General features: G+C 31.9%; 1 protein-coding gene across 2 annotated transcripts in view; it reads right to left on the minus strand.

Annotated features, from left to right (window-relative positions):
* The window catches only part of LOC114344785 (uncharacterized), an 834,291-nt gene that overhangs the window by 777,089 nt on the left and 40,427 nt on the right, over positions 1-16,775 (minus strand). For both annotated transcript variants that reach the window (XM_028295620.2, XM_028295626.2), the window contains exon 4: positions 10,654-10,765. In XM_028295620.2, coding sequence (XP_028151421.2) covers positions 10,654-10,765 — 112 coding nt within the window. The remainder of the gene's footprint in view (positions 1-10,653; positions 10,766-16,775) is intronic.

A 16,775-nucleotide genomic window follows, 5' to 3' on the forward strand; every position in this document is an offset into this window, starting at 1 on the left:
TTTTAAACTGTTCCACAATTAAAACTTCCCCTGTTCCAGTGTTCCCATATATCAAAGTTTGTCCGACTAGACACCCTTAAGCTCTTAACAAATTTTCAGCTTGTTATTTTCAACGCGGGATCCAGACCTATTATGAGAATAGTCGCCTTCTAATCATAACATAACATTCTTGCTTTGCGACGCCGATAGTAATATCAAATATCGTATCCAAACTTTTTAAAAATATGTCACTTGCTGATAAATTATCGGTATATAAAATAGTAAGACTATTATGTATTATTTTTGCTGAATGTGCTATGACCTATGCTATGAGATCACTGGGTTACAGAAAATTTGCCGAAACAGCGCGGCTATTATTTAAAAGTATGAATAGTATGATAACGAGACAAAGGAACAGTGTAAATAAAATATCGAAATTAACAATATACACTTCTCCAAAAGATTTACTCACCACCTTAAAAACAGGTCATTGTTAATGTCTTGAATTTCCTAAGCCGGTTGTGGGATTTAAGTAATTTTTTTGTTGTCTTATTTTTATAAATATCGCTGTAATATTATTGTTGCTAGACAGGTCAATTATTATTGTCACTGTAGACTGGGTGTACCAATAAAAGTGTGTTTTTTCACAGAGCTAGCATCACTCTGTGGAATATTCTAGCATTTATAAAATACTGAAATTACAACGATAACCTCATATTTTCGCTTATATTGGTCATTACATTCGCTTATATTGGATAATAAAATACACTACTACTACTATTACTATCGGTTTACAGCGTTCTTCGACGCCTTCCGCCTCCTAACCGCCATTCTTCTCTGTTTAACCATAGACCTGGAGGGATTTCTCTTTCCTCTAGTTCTTTTTCAATTCCCTCCCTCCAGCTTCTTCTCGGCCTTCCTCTTTTTCTTCTCCCTTGTGGTGTCCATGCCAAAATCTGCTTAGGGATCCTGTCATCTGGCATTCTCTGTACATGGCCGTATCATACTAGTTATTTTGTTTTTATGTCATCAATTATTGTATGTGTAACTCCCATCATTTCTCGTATTCTCTCATTTGGTATCCGATCTCTTCTTGATTTGTTTGCTGCTCTTCTCCAGAAGTCCATTTCTGTTACTAGTAGCATTTTCTCCGTTCTTTGTTTCAGTGGCCAAACTTCACTGCCATATGTGATTATACTTTTAAGTATGCTATTGTATATGAGCTGTTTGTTCGCTTTAGATATTGTCTGGTCCCACAGAATGCCGTTCATCATGGATATGACTTTGCTACCCTGTATTAATATAATAAAATATATAAGTTTCTAATAAACTTTATTCTTGAATATTTCCTGGCAGCCATGGGATAACAACACGAAATTTGGTAAGCGGGGTTTTTTTGGGATGAGAAATCTAAATTCGCTACCAAAAATGATGTATTACCCAGGGGGCACCACATACGTCTTTCAATGCTCATTTATTATGTTCAATTTTTTTATCCCCCACTCTACATACTTTTGAATCAATATTTTTGTTCTCTTAATATTTTTACTTAAAAAAGGTATACTACATTCATCTCGCTAAACCCAACTGTTTTTTAGATAAACGTATTATAAATCTGCGATACAACATAATTTTTTGCATAATATCATTGTAGTTAGACCCGAAAAATAAACTTGAAACCATAATAATTGTGCCAGTTCGCATATTTATGTCATTGCATCGCAAATTCCATTTGAAGAAATTTGCGATACATTTTTGTAAATTTTTATGGTTTTAAGTTATTTTTCGGGTGTAACTAAAATGATATTTTGCCAAAAATTATGTTGCCTCGCAGATTTAAAATTGGTTTATCTCGAAAACTGTTGAGTTTAGCGAGATGAATGTAGTATACCTTTTTAATTAAAAATATTAGGAGAATAAAAATTTTGATTCAAAAAGTATGTACAGTGGGGGATAAAAAAAATTAAACGTATTAAATGAGCGTTGAAAGACGTATGTGGCGCCCTCTAGGCAATACCAATTTTCGTATTGTTATCCCATGCCTGTCAGGAAATATTCAAGAATAAATAAAATAAAAGTTTAACTTTGACACCCTGTATTTCGGTTATTATCAACTTTCGTACTAAGCAGTGATGTCATGGCAAAATTAGCAGTGCCAAAACGCACTGCTAATTTTTGTTTACAAAACCTAAATTCTCTATTTATTTTTTTTTTCTTCTTTTCTTAACCAGTGTGGGAACGGCGTTCCCACGCGTTCCCACACCATGACACCACTGGTACTAAGGTAAGTTAGCTTAAATCTTAAATCGACGTATTTTAACCTCAGGAATCTAAGGTTAAGCTATGGGCCAATCTTTACCAAACACCCTGTATAGGTAGTGTGACCAACTAGCCCGAAAAATCCGGGACATGGCCCGAATTACGAAGTCGTGTCCCGGCGTCCCGGACCAGGCTTCCGGGCCATCCGAATTTTCAACGTTTTAGTAAAATTCTATTTTGAAATTTTGAATACGTTATTCTTCTAATTCACATCGAATTGAATTGGTGGGACGGAAAAAAGTCGACGACAATTTCTAGAGTTTAATTCTAATATGTACCACATCCAATACGCATGCATTTTATATCGGTGGACTTTTTTTCGTTTCTGTATTTTAATTATAATTTTTAGAAGACGATACATTTTTTAGAAGACATTTTTTTTAGAAGACGATAAAAATTATCGTCTTCTAAAAAAAATGGCCCGATTTTTATTGAAAAGTCCCGGATTTCAGGTATTTTTTTCAGCCTTGTCCCGGATTCGGCTGAATTGGAGTTGGTCACACTATGTATAGGTTAAGAAGCCCGAAAAGAAAACTTACAAAATGTTATAATTTTTAATTAATTGTCAAAATTTAACTAAACGAGGAAAAAATGTAGAGATCGGCAGATTAAAGGAGTTTTAAACAGGGTGAGTCATGAGGAACTGTACATACTCCTACCTCGTATAGAGGCCCCTATGGGGAATAACAAACGACAATTAAAAAGTGTCTGCTCCCATTGTTTAAACAGGGCGAGTTTCGCATTTTGACAGAAAATTGTATGCGTCATAATTTTTGAACGGTCAGATCGATGTGTCTCTTATTTTGGTCAATCGTTACACTATTACCACCTAATCAACTGATTTAGTCAAACTAGAAAATAATCAGGTCCGGCTTTTGGTCCTAGAAAAAATTTCACCCTTTATACGCTTTTTGAAAACTCTAATATGAATTTTACAAATTAGACAAATATGCAATTAATATGGCACATTTATTTTTTCCCCACACGATTACTTAATTTTTTATAAAAAAATCAAATTTGACTATGAATTAAAAGTTTGGTAAAGTGAACCATAGATTAAAAAAAATTAACTTTTATTACAAAAATTAATTTTTTTAAACAAATATTTAATTTATGTTACCACTCAATCAACTGATTTATTCAAACTAGAAAATTACCAGGTCCGGCTTTAAAAAAATAGTTCGTTTGGGTCTTAGAAAAAATTTCACCCTGTATACGCTTTTTGAAAACTCTAATATAAATTTTACAAATTAGACAAATAGGCAATTAAAATGGCATATTTATTTTTTTCCCCACATGATTTCTAAATTTTTTATTAAAAAATCAAAGGACATCGCACACATCTTATGGAAAATATAATGTCACTCAAATTCAATAAAATTTATACGAATAGATTCGTTTTAAATTAACGGTCAAATCTTATCATTGCGCCAACTCCATATTTTCAATAATAAGAGCAGAAATTGATATAAATAAATCTGAAATCAAATGGATACGTACATAAGTTAGAGAGAGAGAAAAAATATTTTATAATACCCAAATTGTCGGTACTCCATAAATCAGCGGATTAGTTTCACTAATCCGCTTAGGCCCAACGGGGTTTAAGCTCTTTTGAATAGCACCCAGAGCAATAGTGATTGTAACTGACAGTTTTACTGACTCCAAAAATGTGATTTCGATAAACTTTAATTGCAATTTGCGCCGTAATTAATCATAATTAAGAGTTGGCGCAATGATAAGATTTGACCGTTAATTTAAAACGAATCTATTCGTATAAATTTTATTGAATTTGAGTGACATTATATTTTCCATAAGATGTGTGCGATGTCCTTTGTCAAAATCGGAATTTTACCATAAAAATAAAAAAAAATTAAACAACGTTTTTCTTAAAATTAAAAGTTTCGCCATTTTTTTTTTTCTATAACACGTCTAGATCTAAAATTCCCCATACACTTCTCTTTGGACTCTATAGTTTAACATAGACGTGATCAAATAGATAAATTTTAAATTTTTTCACTTAGTTTTTGCGATTTAACTTTGCAATTCACGAATCTGCACCATTTATTTTTAAAAATTCATAACTTTTACGAGAAGAAGACTGAAAGTTTACAACAATTTTCATAGTCTTTACAATGGTAAGAGATATGTGCTGTAAAAATTTCAGAAAAAAAAAATATTAAAATGGAACAGAGTTGTAGCGAGTTACCGTGATTTAATTTTTTTTTTTTTTTTCATTTTTAGGTTAAAATTCCGATTTTGACAAATTTGATTTTTTAATAAAAAATTAAGTAATCGTGTGGGGAAAAAAATAAATATGCCATTTTAATTGCCTATTAATTTGTCTAATTTGTAAAATTCATATTAGAGTTTTCAAAAAGCGTATACAGGGTGAAATTTTTTCTATGACCAAAACGAACTAATTTTTTAAATCCGGGCCTGATTTTTTTTCTAGTTTGAATAAATCAGTTGATTGGGTGGTAACATAAATTAAATATTTGTTAAAAAAAATTAATTTTTGTAATAAGAGTAAATTTTTTTAAATCTATGCTTCACTTTACGAAACTTTTAATAATTATTCATAGTCAAATTTGATTTTTTTATAAAAAATTAAGTAATTGTGTGGGGAAAAAATAAATAGCCATTTTAATTGCCTATTTGTCTTATTTGTAAAATTCTTATTAGAGTTTTCAAAAAGCGTATACATGGTGAAATTTTTTCTAAGACCCAAACGAACTAATTTTTTAAAGCCGGACCTGATTTTTTTCTAGTTTAAATAAATCAGTTGATTAGGTGGTAACATAAATTAAATATTTGTTAAAAAAAATTAATTTTTGTAATAAAAGTTATTTTTTTTAAATCTATGATTCACTTTACCAAACTTTTAATTCATAGTCAAATTTGATTTTTTTATAAAAAATTAAGTAATCGTGTGGGGAAAAAATAAATATGCCATTTTAATTGTCTATTTGTCTAATTTGTAAATTTCATATTAGAGTTTTCAAAAAGCGTATACAGGGTGAAATTTTTTCTAAGACCCAAACGAACTAATTTTTTAAAGCCGGACCTGATTTTTTTCTGGTTTGACTAAATCAGTTAATTGGGTGGTAATAGTGTAACGATTGACCAAAATAAGAGACACATCGATCTGACCGTTCAAAAATTATGACGAATACAAATTTCTGTCAAAATGCGAAATTCGCCCTGTATATTATTAAACAATGGGAGCAGAAACTTTTTAATGGTCATTTGTTATTCCCCATAGGAGCCTCTATACGAGGTAGGAGTATGTACAGTTCCTCATGACTCACCCTGTATACCTTACGAAAGAGCATTAATTTGTAAATTAAGATCCTTTAAGTATGTTCGAAGATACAACTTTTTAAAAATAGCCCGTTTTTTGAAAATCGCACTTTTTGTCATTTGTAAACTGATAGTACTTTTTCTTGACAAACTAAAATTGCCTAAAAATTTAGGTGAAGGTAGTTCTTATCTGTACAAGGTCTACTTATTGGTCCTAGCTTTTAAATATTTTTTTGAGCGCCTAAAAATTGATCTTTTTGCTTCATAAGTAAGCCAACATACGTTGTGCTTAATGATGTTTCTCATCTGTTTGATTATTATTCTTCAATATTAAAACTCGACGAATTATTAAAATAGATAAGAAGGCCTAAATTTTAAGCATCTAAGCAAAGCTTTAGGTGCTCCAGAACCAAACGTATGGCAGTTTTAATTTTAACTTTAATCTCACGTCATAAATACGCTAGTACCGCTGGCAATATCAAGCGACAATATATGCGTCACTGCATACGATTACCTGCGAAGGGTTAAATAACGAATGCACTATTTAATAGGTACAGTGAATTAAATTTTTTGAGAACAACAGATATTGGTATAAATGGGCTTATAAGTCTTTATGGATTTATGGCAAATTATTATACAGTTATGAGCACGCTAATAACCGGCAAAATAGCTCAAAAGATGGAAAACATAATACATTGCAAAAAAAAGAGATGAAACTAGTTGAGGTGGAAATTATCGTTATAAACGTCTAAAATAATATTACATTACATAGTTTCCCACCTTTAGACGTCTGTGACAGGAGTATTTTATAAAATTCTACTGTCACAGTGACAGTTGTGATGCTCCTCTGATACGTCTAAAGGTGGGAAACGATGCAATGTAATCTTATTTTAGACGTTTATAACGATAATTTTAATTTTCACCTCCACTAGTTTCATCTCTTTTTGTTTCGCAATGTATTATGTTTTCAATCTTTTGAGCTATTTTGCCGGTTATTAGCGCGCTCATCACTGTATATATTTACTAAGGATTTCCAAAGTTTTCACTGTATTTCTTCACTTAACCGTTCTCTCCAGTTCTTTCTGTTTTGCCAGTCCCTTTCCTGCAGTTTTCTTCTTTCCAGGGCTTTGTCCACTGTATCTCTGAAAGATCTTCGGGGTCTGCCTATCTTCCTTCTTCCTATCGGGCGACACTCTATTATTCTGTGTATCCAACAATTTTGGTATGCTCTTCTGGCATGTCCGTACCAGGTTAATCTCTTCTGTTCGATGTAGTTTATTATATCTGATTTCATTCCCATTCATTTTTTAATCGCTATGTTATTTATTCTTATTCTATCTCTTCTTGTTACTCTGCAGCTTCTCCTTAAGAATTCTATCTCTGTTGCTCTTATTTTGTTTTTGGTTTTCGTATTTATTGTCCAATTTTCACACCCATAAGTGAGGATACGTCTTGTCATGGTGTTATATATTCTTCTTTTTGTTTTTATACTGATGTTCTTATCCCACAGTACCGGGTTCAATTTTCTTATGCAGTCTCTTGTTTGTCCAAGTCCATTTTTTATATCTTCTTCAGTTGTTCCTTTCTTTGATATTATAAAACCTAAATACTTGTACTTGTCTGTTCCTTTGATTTGTTTACATTAATCTATTTCCAGCTGTTTTATTTCTCTATTTTCCGTAGTTAGATGTTCAATTTTCTTTGGGTTTATTTCCATCCCATTCTTTGTATATTCCTGTTCCAGTTTTCTCATCATAAAACTGAGGTTATCTTCATCTTGTGCGTCAATCCAAGCTAAGTGGTCCAAAGGTGGTTGCTTGACTATTTTTAATATTTTTTATTTTTCTACCTTTTAAACTTCAGTTTATAGAGAGTACAAAATTGTATTCATTTTATTTTTAAAAAATTTATTTTGCCGATGACGGCCATTTTTGTTAAAGCGTGTCGATCATTTTCACGGAAAACATGGCTTCACTCTTTAGAAAATATTTTCACTGAGGTTTATCCTAGAACAATAAATCAAAAACAGAACTTTTTAAAAAAGTATGCTCTAAAAACGGCCTATAACATTATTTAATTTCGTACTACCTTAAGGCCTTAAATGAACCTCAAAGTTTGAAAAGGTAAACTGATAAAATGCCATTTTCAGCATTTTTTAACAGCATAAGGCAAGCCGAAAATAGTTTGTAATTTTTTTCTGGAAAAGACATACATACGTATGTACTTTAAATAGAAAAAGATTGAGCTTTAAGACTTGAATAAATTTTTTCGAAACAAATCTCAAAAATGTATTTTTTTGAAAAATCTCAAGTTTGACCCCTTATATCTCTGATGGGCATGCATGAAAAAATTTTAAATTTGGCTGAATGTTAGCCCCTAGCAAGTATAATGAGGAGTAAAAATTTGGAGTTGCAGACTTACGTCATATAGGAGTTACAGGCCTGAGAAAATGGTCAAAAATCATTAATTTGAGCGTTTGCGGGCAGGGTAATTAAAATTCAAATAAACTGTCTAATGAATTAAAAATTAATGTATCTTCACCAGATTTCACAACGAATACACATTTATACAGGGTGGGCCAAAGAAAAGAGTCCACCTCGATATTTGGCAATAGTTACCTATTATATTTTAAGGAAATGCCGAAATAGGTCCATTTCTATTATTATATTGCAATTTTTTGGCATATATTTCATACTACGTGACGTCATTTATCAGAGCGTGGTGACGTAATTGATGATTTTTTTTAAATGGGAATGTGGGTCGTGTGATATATAATTTGAAAGCGTGTTCAATTCGCTATTCAGTAATATGTTCAGTCTCATTTAAAAAAAATCATCAATTACGTCACCACGCTCTGATGGATGACGCCACGTAGTATGAAATATATGCCAAAAAATTGCAATATAAAAATAGAAATGGACCTATTTTGGTATTTCCTTAAAATTTAATAGGTAACTATTGCCAAATATTATTTGGTTTATACATTGGAGACCGTGGAACCACAAAGAAAAAAGGGGAAGGCCACAAATGCGATGGTCAGATGACCTGAAGAAGCACACTGGGTCAAAATTAATGCAAATTCCCAAAATAGAGAGGCATGGAAGAAGGAAAAGGAGGCCTATATCCAAGGATGGATGTTTAGGGCTGATTAGATAGATTGATAGATTGCCAAATATCGAGGTGAACTCTTTTCTTTGGCCCACCCTGTATAAATTTGTATTCATTGTGAAATCTGGTGAAAATAGATTAAGTTTTATTTCATTAGACAGTTTATTTGAATTTTAATTACCCTGCCCGCAAACGCTCAAATTTTGACCATTTTGATTTTTGACCATTTTTTCAGACCTGTAACTTCTATATGACGTAAGTCTACAACTCCAAGTTTTTACTCCTTATTCTACTTGCTAGGGGCTAACATTAAGCCAAATTTCAAATTTTTTCATGCGTGCCCATCAGAGATATAAGGGGTCAAACTTTGAGATTTTTCAAAAAAAATACATTTTTGAAATTTTTTTTGAAATAATTTACTCAAAGCTCAAACTTTTTTTATTTAAAGTATGTACGTATGTCTTTTCCAAAGAAACATTACAAACCATTATCGGCTTGCCTTATGCTGTTAAAAAAATGCTGAAAATGGACTTTTATCAGTTTACCTTTTCAAACTTTCAGGTTCATTTAAGGCCTTAAGGGGAGTTTGAAATTAAATACTGCTATAAACCATTTTTTAGAGCATACTTTTTAAAAAGTTTTGTTTTTGATTTATTGTTCTAGGACAAACCTTAGTGAAAATATTGGCTAAAGAGCGAAGCCATGTTTTCCGTGAAAATGATCAATGCGCTTGAACAAAAATGGCCGTCATCGGCAAAATAAATTTTTTAAAAATAAAATGAATGCAATTTTATACTCTCTATAGACTGAAGTTTATAAGGTAGAAAAATTAAAAATATTAAAAATAGTCAAGCAAACAACTTAATTTATATTGGACCACTTAATGTTGTTCTGAAGCTATTTTCTTGTGGCATTTTTATTTCCCATTCTAAATAGTTAAAATTGGACCACTTGGCATGGTTTGACCCTTGTGCGATCACTATTTGGTCGTCAGCAAAACTTAGGGTATATAATATAAACCCTAAGTTTTGCTGACGGCCAAATATGTAGGTAGTAGTTTCTTACCGGTATACCCTTTCCGTCGCACTTTCTTGTCCATGGTTTCAGAGTATTTTCCAGGAACATTTTGAACAGGGTAGATGTGGATCAGCCCTGTAGCAGTCCCTTTGTGGTCTTAAATAGACTGCATTCATATTCGTTTGCTCGTTTTGATCGCTAATTTGTTATACTTGTAGAATGCTTTTACTGTTATTCGTGCTTTTACTTATTAATATTCGTGGAACTTCCATGTCTTCCATTGCTTCCCATAGCTTGGTTCTAGGTATCGAGTCATAAGCCTTCTTAAGATCTGCAAAATCCACTGGGCGGATCTATTTTTGACTATTATTTTTTCTATTAGTTGTTCGACCGTATAAATGTGATCTAAGCATGCTCTCCCCGCTGTGAACCCCGCCTGGTCTTTTCCAATTTTCTCCTTTATACATATGTATTTGTAATTTTTCCTTTATGGTCTTTCCATACAGTCTGCACATAGACGACATAATTCTGATTCCTCGATAGTTTTCGCAGTTCGCATAGGCAAATTATTTTAAATATTGTAGTCTGTTTTAAAAACGTGTTATTTCTCTTTTATTTAATTATTTAATTTCTGCTTAAACACAGCATGTGATTAAAAAACTCTACTTTTAAATAAATACTAAAATTGAAGGTTGCTGCAAACTGAAAAAAAAATCATTTTGATAAAGAGCAAAATGGCAGGTGTCTATAAAATGTTCTCATAAAGCAAAACCTTCCTGTATACTACTGTATTCTTTGATTTATTATTATCACACCGGCAGGAAGACAGGTCAAAAGACCCTTTTTCATCTTGTAACCTTAATTTATATTTTTTCTGGGCCAAATAAATAAATACAAAAAAAAAAGAAAAAAAGAGGACTTGACTCGTACCTCAATTTCCTTCTAAAAAGATCGTCGCTTTTGGATCTGCGATGTCTCCTTCGCTCCCTTATTTCCGCAGCCGTCTTACTCCTTTCTACGCCTTTTGACAGCGATAAATGACCTGCAATAATTGTATAGTATGAGTCTGATATTCCTTGGGGAGAACGGTGCTGATAGGGGAAATCGATGAGGAAAACATCGTAAAAGGTTTTTGAAGCGGGAAAATGATAGGAAGGCGGGATAGTTTTTCCGGAAAACGTGTTAAAGCGCACTTACAAGTGAACCGATATAGGAATAGACCTGAACATACTGTGCGCGCTAGCAAATTTGTGGATATACTATAGTAGGGGAGGAAAGTATGCTAAAGGACATCGCACACATCTTATGGAAAATATAATGTCACTCAAATTCAATAAAATTTATACGAATAGATACGTTTTAAATTAACGGTCAAATCTTATCATTGCGCCAACTCTATATTTTCAATAATAAGAGCAGAAATTGATATAAATAAATCTGAAATCAAATGGGTACGTACATAAGTTAGAGAGAGAAAAAATATTTTAAAATACCCAAATTTTCGGTACTCCATAAATCAGCGGATTAGTTTCACTAATCCGCTTAGGCCCAGCGGGGTTTAAGCTCCTTTTGAATAGCACCCAGAGCAATAGTGACACTTTTACTGACTCCAAAAATGTGATTTCGATAAACTTTAATTGCAATTTGCGCCGTAATTAATCATAATTAAGAGTTGGCGCAATGATAAGATTTGACCGTTAATTTAAAACGAATCTATTCGTATAAATTTTATTGAATTTGAGTGACATTATATTTTCCATAAGATGTGTGCGATGTCCTTTGCAGTTACTCGAGCGTTATGGAAACCTATTGGGTTGTGAAGAGTAGGTTCTAAAGCCAAAAAAAGTTAAGTTAAGTTTTCCATGAAGTGGGGGACTTTCCATTTTTAATTTAATTTTACATTTCCAACAATCGTTTTTTCCGATTATAGCGCCGTCTTAGTCCTGTCGCCAGGGGGGTACAACGGCCTCCTTAATTCAGATGGACTTACCCAAGTTTTTTTATGTATTTTGACCCGTAGAACACGAATTTTTTGGGTAACAGTTAATCCGGATGTCAATAAGATTGTTATAAACAAAGAACTTGAGGAATTACATAGCAGCGATTTTTCGCAAAACAAAACATTTTTTTGTATTTTTTGGGTGATTCTCAGCAAAAAATGGTCTTACAAGTTTTTTCGTAGGATGCATAGTTTTCGAGATAAACGCGGTTGAACTTTCAAAAAATCGAAAAAGTGCAATTTTTGAACCGGAATAACTTTTGATTAAAAAATAAAATAGCAATTCTGCTTACTGCATTTAAAAGTTCAAGTCAAATTACATCGGTTTTGAATATTTGCATTGCTAAAAATTAAGTTTTTATTTGTCAAACAAAGCTATAAACACATAGTGTTTCCCGTGTCAAATGCATGCGTTTTAATGTACGTAATATACGTAGAAATTCTGTATGCACGCCTACTCGTTCGATTTCAAATTAGAAATGCATTGAAAACGCCATTCAATCACTATGTGTTTCTAGCTTTGTTTAACAGTAAAAAAATTATTTTTTAGCAATCAAAATAATCAAAGCCGATAGAATTTGACTTGAACTTTTAAATGCAGTAAGCAGAATTGGTATTTTATTTTTCAATCAAAAGTTATTCGCGTTCAAAAATTGCAATTTTTCGATTTTTTTAAAGTTCAACCTCGTTTATGTCGAAAACTATGCATCCTACGAAAAAACTTATAAAAACATTTTTTGCTTAGAATGACTAAAAATATACAAAAAAATGCTGTGTTTTGCGAAAAATTGCTGTTATGTGATTCCTCAAGTTCTTTGTTTATAACAATCTTATCGACATCCGGATCGACTGTTACCCAAAAAATTCGTGTTCTACGGGTCAAAATACATAAAGAAAACTTGGGTAAGTCTATCTGAATTAAGGAGGCCGTTGTACCCCTACTGGCGACAGGACTATCTATCCATAATTCGAAAAAATGTCTCGAATAAAAGTTACTTATTTTTACGTAAGGAATCCAAATCTGCAATAAAAAATGGGGGCTCATATTTAAGATTTTAAAGTAACCCTCCACTCCACGTTCGTGGGGGGTCGTGTTTGGTATCATTCAATAGAATTTTCAAAAATATTGAATACGTGTATTTTTCAGTTTTTCGATCTGATATTCATTTCGCGAAATATCGCGGGGTTCGTATTTAAAATTTTAAATTTACCCCCCACCCCTCTCAGTGGGGGACTCTCTCTCTAATGAACACGGATATTACGAGGTTTTGCTTATACGAGGTACAGTTGAGTCCGCGAGTCTTTACCCGTGCGTCATTAATACCTGGTGAGATAAAACACATACTTTTTATTTAGCATCATTCTCTTCCACGCATGAAATTAATGACAAACCAGCTGCCGCCTGTTATTAAGTAAAAACACATGTTATTTTTATGAACGATTTAGACTCAGTGTATTGAAAAGAGATAGATACAAAGAAAGACGATTGGGGATGTCTTCACATATTTTAAGTACAATTTCTGACGTTTTGGTTTGTTTACTTTTGTGGATGTCAGTTTGTTGAATTTTTTGCTGTTGTTTTGTCGAATTTTTGCATTGTGAAGTTTTTTATAGTATACAAACAGTTGTTTTCACAACTAATTTTATATTGGAGTTAGAAATTTTGTAATAAGTTTATTTTATTTTACGATAAATTTTGACAACGTACAAAGCTAACCTCATTGTTGACACAGTTGAATGCTTGTGTTTAAGCTTCCGCCAAAGTGAACAAAATAACAAAAAGAAAATACGTTATTGAATTTTTTTTTTAAATTGTTTATTTATTTATTAATCAATGATAATAAAATAATTTATTAAGCTAATTCAAATGTAGCTGTAATTATGCACCAAAATTTTAAAGCAAAACTTAAATTTGACATTCTATTTATTTGATAACGTCAAATTTTATAATAACCCGTGATCGGAATAATATCCATTTGCCGTTGCGTTTAGTAAATTTCCGACTTATTTCGTATGCTTTAAATGATGACGCACGGGTAAAGACTCGCGGACTCAACTGTACATTAGGTGTCCCATGAAATTCCTATTGAACTCTAACCCTCTACAACGAGGCATATTTGATTATAGCGCAGTAATTGCTATAAATAAATACCCCAACTACCTGTACACTATAGAAATGCCCAACATCTGTGTTATTATCGAGGCCAATGCCGGAATAAACCCCGCCGCCTGTAATAAACTTCTTTCTGTTTATCCACCGATATTGAATATTGTAGAAAATTTACAATTTACGATGGCGAAGCCTTCGATCACTGTTCAGGTCAACCATCGACACCTAATAAACTACGTAAGAGGTATCAAAACATTTCGATATTATTGTTGTCTGATATAACGAGATCCGCTTATAACGAGGTAATTAGTCCGCCATTTCAGTTCTCGTTATAGAGGGAGTCTACTGTATATTTAAAGTCTGTTAAGAATCTATCCCCTAGGTCTCTGAGACTGTAGCTTACCGGGGCATTCCGAAAAGTTACGTAACACAAAGTATATTTTTATGATTGTTTAATTTGTTGTGCTACAGTATTAAGAGCCAATATATGGTAAAGGTACATCTGCAGGGTACCGGGTTTCTCCCTATATGATAATTTGACGCGCTCGAGTAACTGCAAAAATCTCCGCTTGGGCTCCCCTATAGTTTTACTATAGGCCGATTCACGACGTCGACAGATTTTGCCTAAAATCTCAATTTTTAATAATTTTTAAAATAGTGATTTTGAACTTTCTAATTGTTCGTTTAATCTAAAAATTGATTAACAGTATAAAGTGAAGCGAAAAATTTTGATTGCTCAAGCTCGTGAAATAATACTCAAGGGAAATAAGGCAAAAATATACTATGTTTGGGACACTTGACCAGCCAGGTTGCAAATGGGTTTTTGGGTACTATATACCAAATATGTACATTATACATCTCCTGAACTGAAACTCGCCTGGAGCTTTTTTCTAAACTAATATTCATTATGTGAATAATATTATAGAATGAATAAAGGCCTTTATTATTATTATTATTATAAATACAAAAATGCCAGTCACAGTTCGCAATTTTAGTTATTAACAAATAAGGGTCAAAATAGCAGTTTTTTCGTTTATATCGCCACAGGTGAAAATAGGGTAATTAAATATTTTATTTAGAGTACTCATTTAGAGTACTCAACACTTTGCATAACTTTTGCAAAAATGAACTTAAAACTTTGGTATTGCATGGAAAGTTGAGTCAAACAGTCTAGTCCTATAACGGTCGAAGTATATCTCTTATAAAAGAAAGTTTTTACAAAAATATTGTTTTTTTTTAAATTGAAGCGAATAAAAAATCGAATAAATACCTTACTTGAAAAACCTTTTAATATTAATTTAAAGTTATAGGTAATTGAATGTATTTTTTTTTTTTTTTGTCGGAGAGTATCTACTCAAATATAAGTATTCAAACTTAAATAACGGGAACAGGATGCATTTTATAACATATACTTACTAAACACTTGTTAAAGTACACAGAAATACCTATCAAATGAGCTCCAGGAGAAGTAGATAGCATCAAAATTTATGCTCCAAAAAATTTTTAACAAAATTTATACTCCAAAATTTTTTTCAAAATATGTTTTGGTTTTTTATAATTAACTCCGTTAATTTTTATGATATTACGTTCATTAGGTTTATCTAAAAATCATTCGAAAGGTAACTTCAAAGAAACCTATAAAATCGTGTTAAATTTATTTTTTTTTTAATCAATTATTTATTGTTTTAAGATAAAGGGTTAAAGGGCCCGTTTTAAAATTCAGGCTTTAAACCTTTCTATCTCGGTTACTTTTTATCTTACAAAAATAAAAAAAGTAAAATATTTGTTAAAAAAAACTCAAATTTCGGATTATATCATTTTTTACATAGATGGAAGATTTTTGGAGTTATTATCAAATAAAAATGAAATTTCCGAAAATTTTAAAAATTTTGATTTTTGCAAAATCATATACCTATATTCTCTTGCAAAAATATGCAATCAGAACCAGTTATTTTTCACTTATTCCCAAGAGAATTACAAAGGATACTCTTACTTTCATCATAACTTAATTTTGATGCTATTAACTTCTTCTGGAGCTCATTTGATAGGTATTCCTGAATACTTTGACAAGTGTTTAATAAGTACCTATATTTTATAAAAGGCATCGTTTTCCTGTTATTTAAGCTTGAATACTTCGATTAGAGTCTCGCCGACAAAAATATACATTCAATTACGTATAACTTACTTTTAGTTAATATTAAAATGTTTTTCAAGTAAGGAATATTCGATTTTTTGTTAACTTCAGTTTTGGTGATGTTAATTTTTTTGCAAAAACTTGAGTTATTTGCTTAAATGCTGTGTCTTTCTGGTTGGCAGCCAGAACTAGAGGAATTTGTTCTTGAAAGAGAAAATAAAATAACACCATTAAAATTAATGGGAACAAAGTATATTAAATACAATGCTGTTTACTCAATAACTAGACCCAAACCCAGACATGCAAAGTGAAAGTTATCCTCCAACACCAAATTGTTCTATATGGTCCACATAATGATCGGAAAAAAGTCACACCATTTTGAGCGTGGCGTTTGTGGGGAGAGGGGGAGAGGGGGAGAAATCCGCAAATTCGTAGTTTTTTAAGTTTTTCGTCAATATTTCTAAAACTATGCGGTTTAGCATGATCAACCTTCTATATAAAAATGTTCTATATTAAATTTCAAATAAAAAAGGCTGGATACATAATCCTTCTAAAATGAACGGTTCCAAAGTTACGGAGGTAGTATAGTATAATTGGTCCAAAAAAAAGGCCTAACCCAAACACCCAAAGTAAAAGTTTTCCTCCAACACCAAATTATTCTATATGGTCAACATATTGTTCAGTAAAAAGTTACACCATTTTGAGCTTCCGGTTTGGGGGGAGATGGGGGAGAAGTGGGTGAATTAGTAGTTTTTTTAGGTTTTTCGTCAATATTTCTAAAACTATGCTTTAGCGTAAACAATGTTCTA

The sequence above is a fragment of the Diabrotica virgifera genome, chromosome 1 (genome assembly GCF_917563875.1).
Source record: "Diabrotica virgifera virgifera chromosome 1, PGI_DIABVI_V3a".
NCBI lineage: Eukaryota > Metazoa > Arthropoda > Insecta > Coleoptera > Chrysomelidae > Diabrotica > Diabrotica virgifera.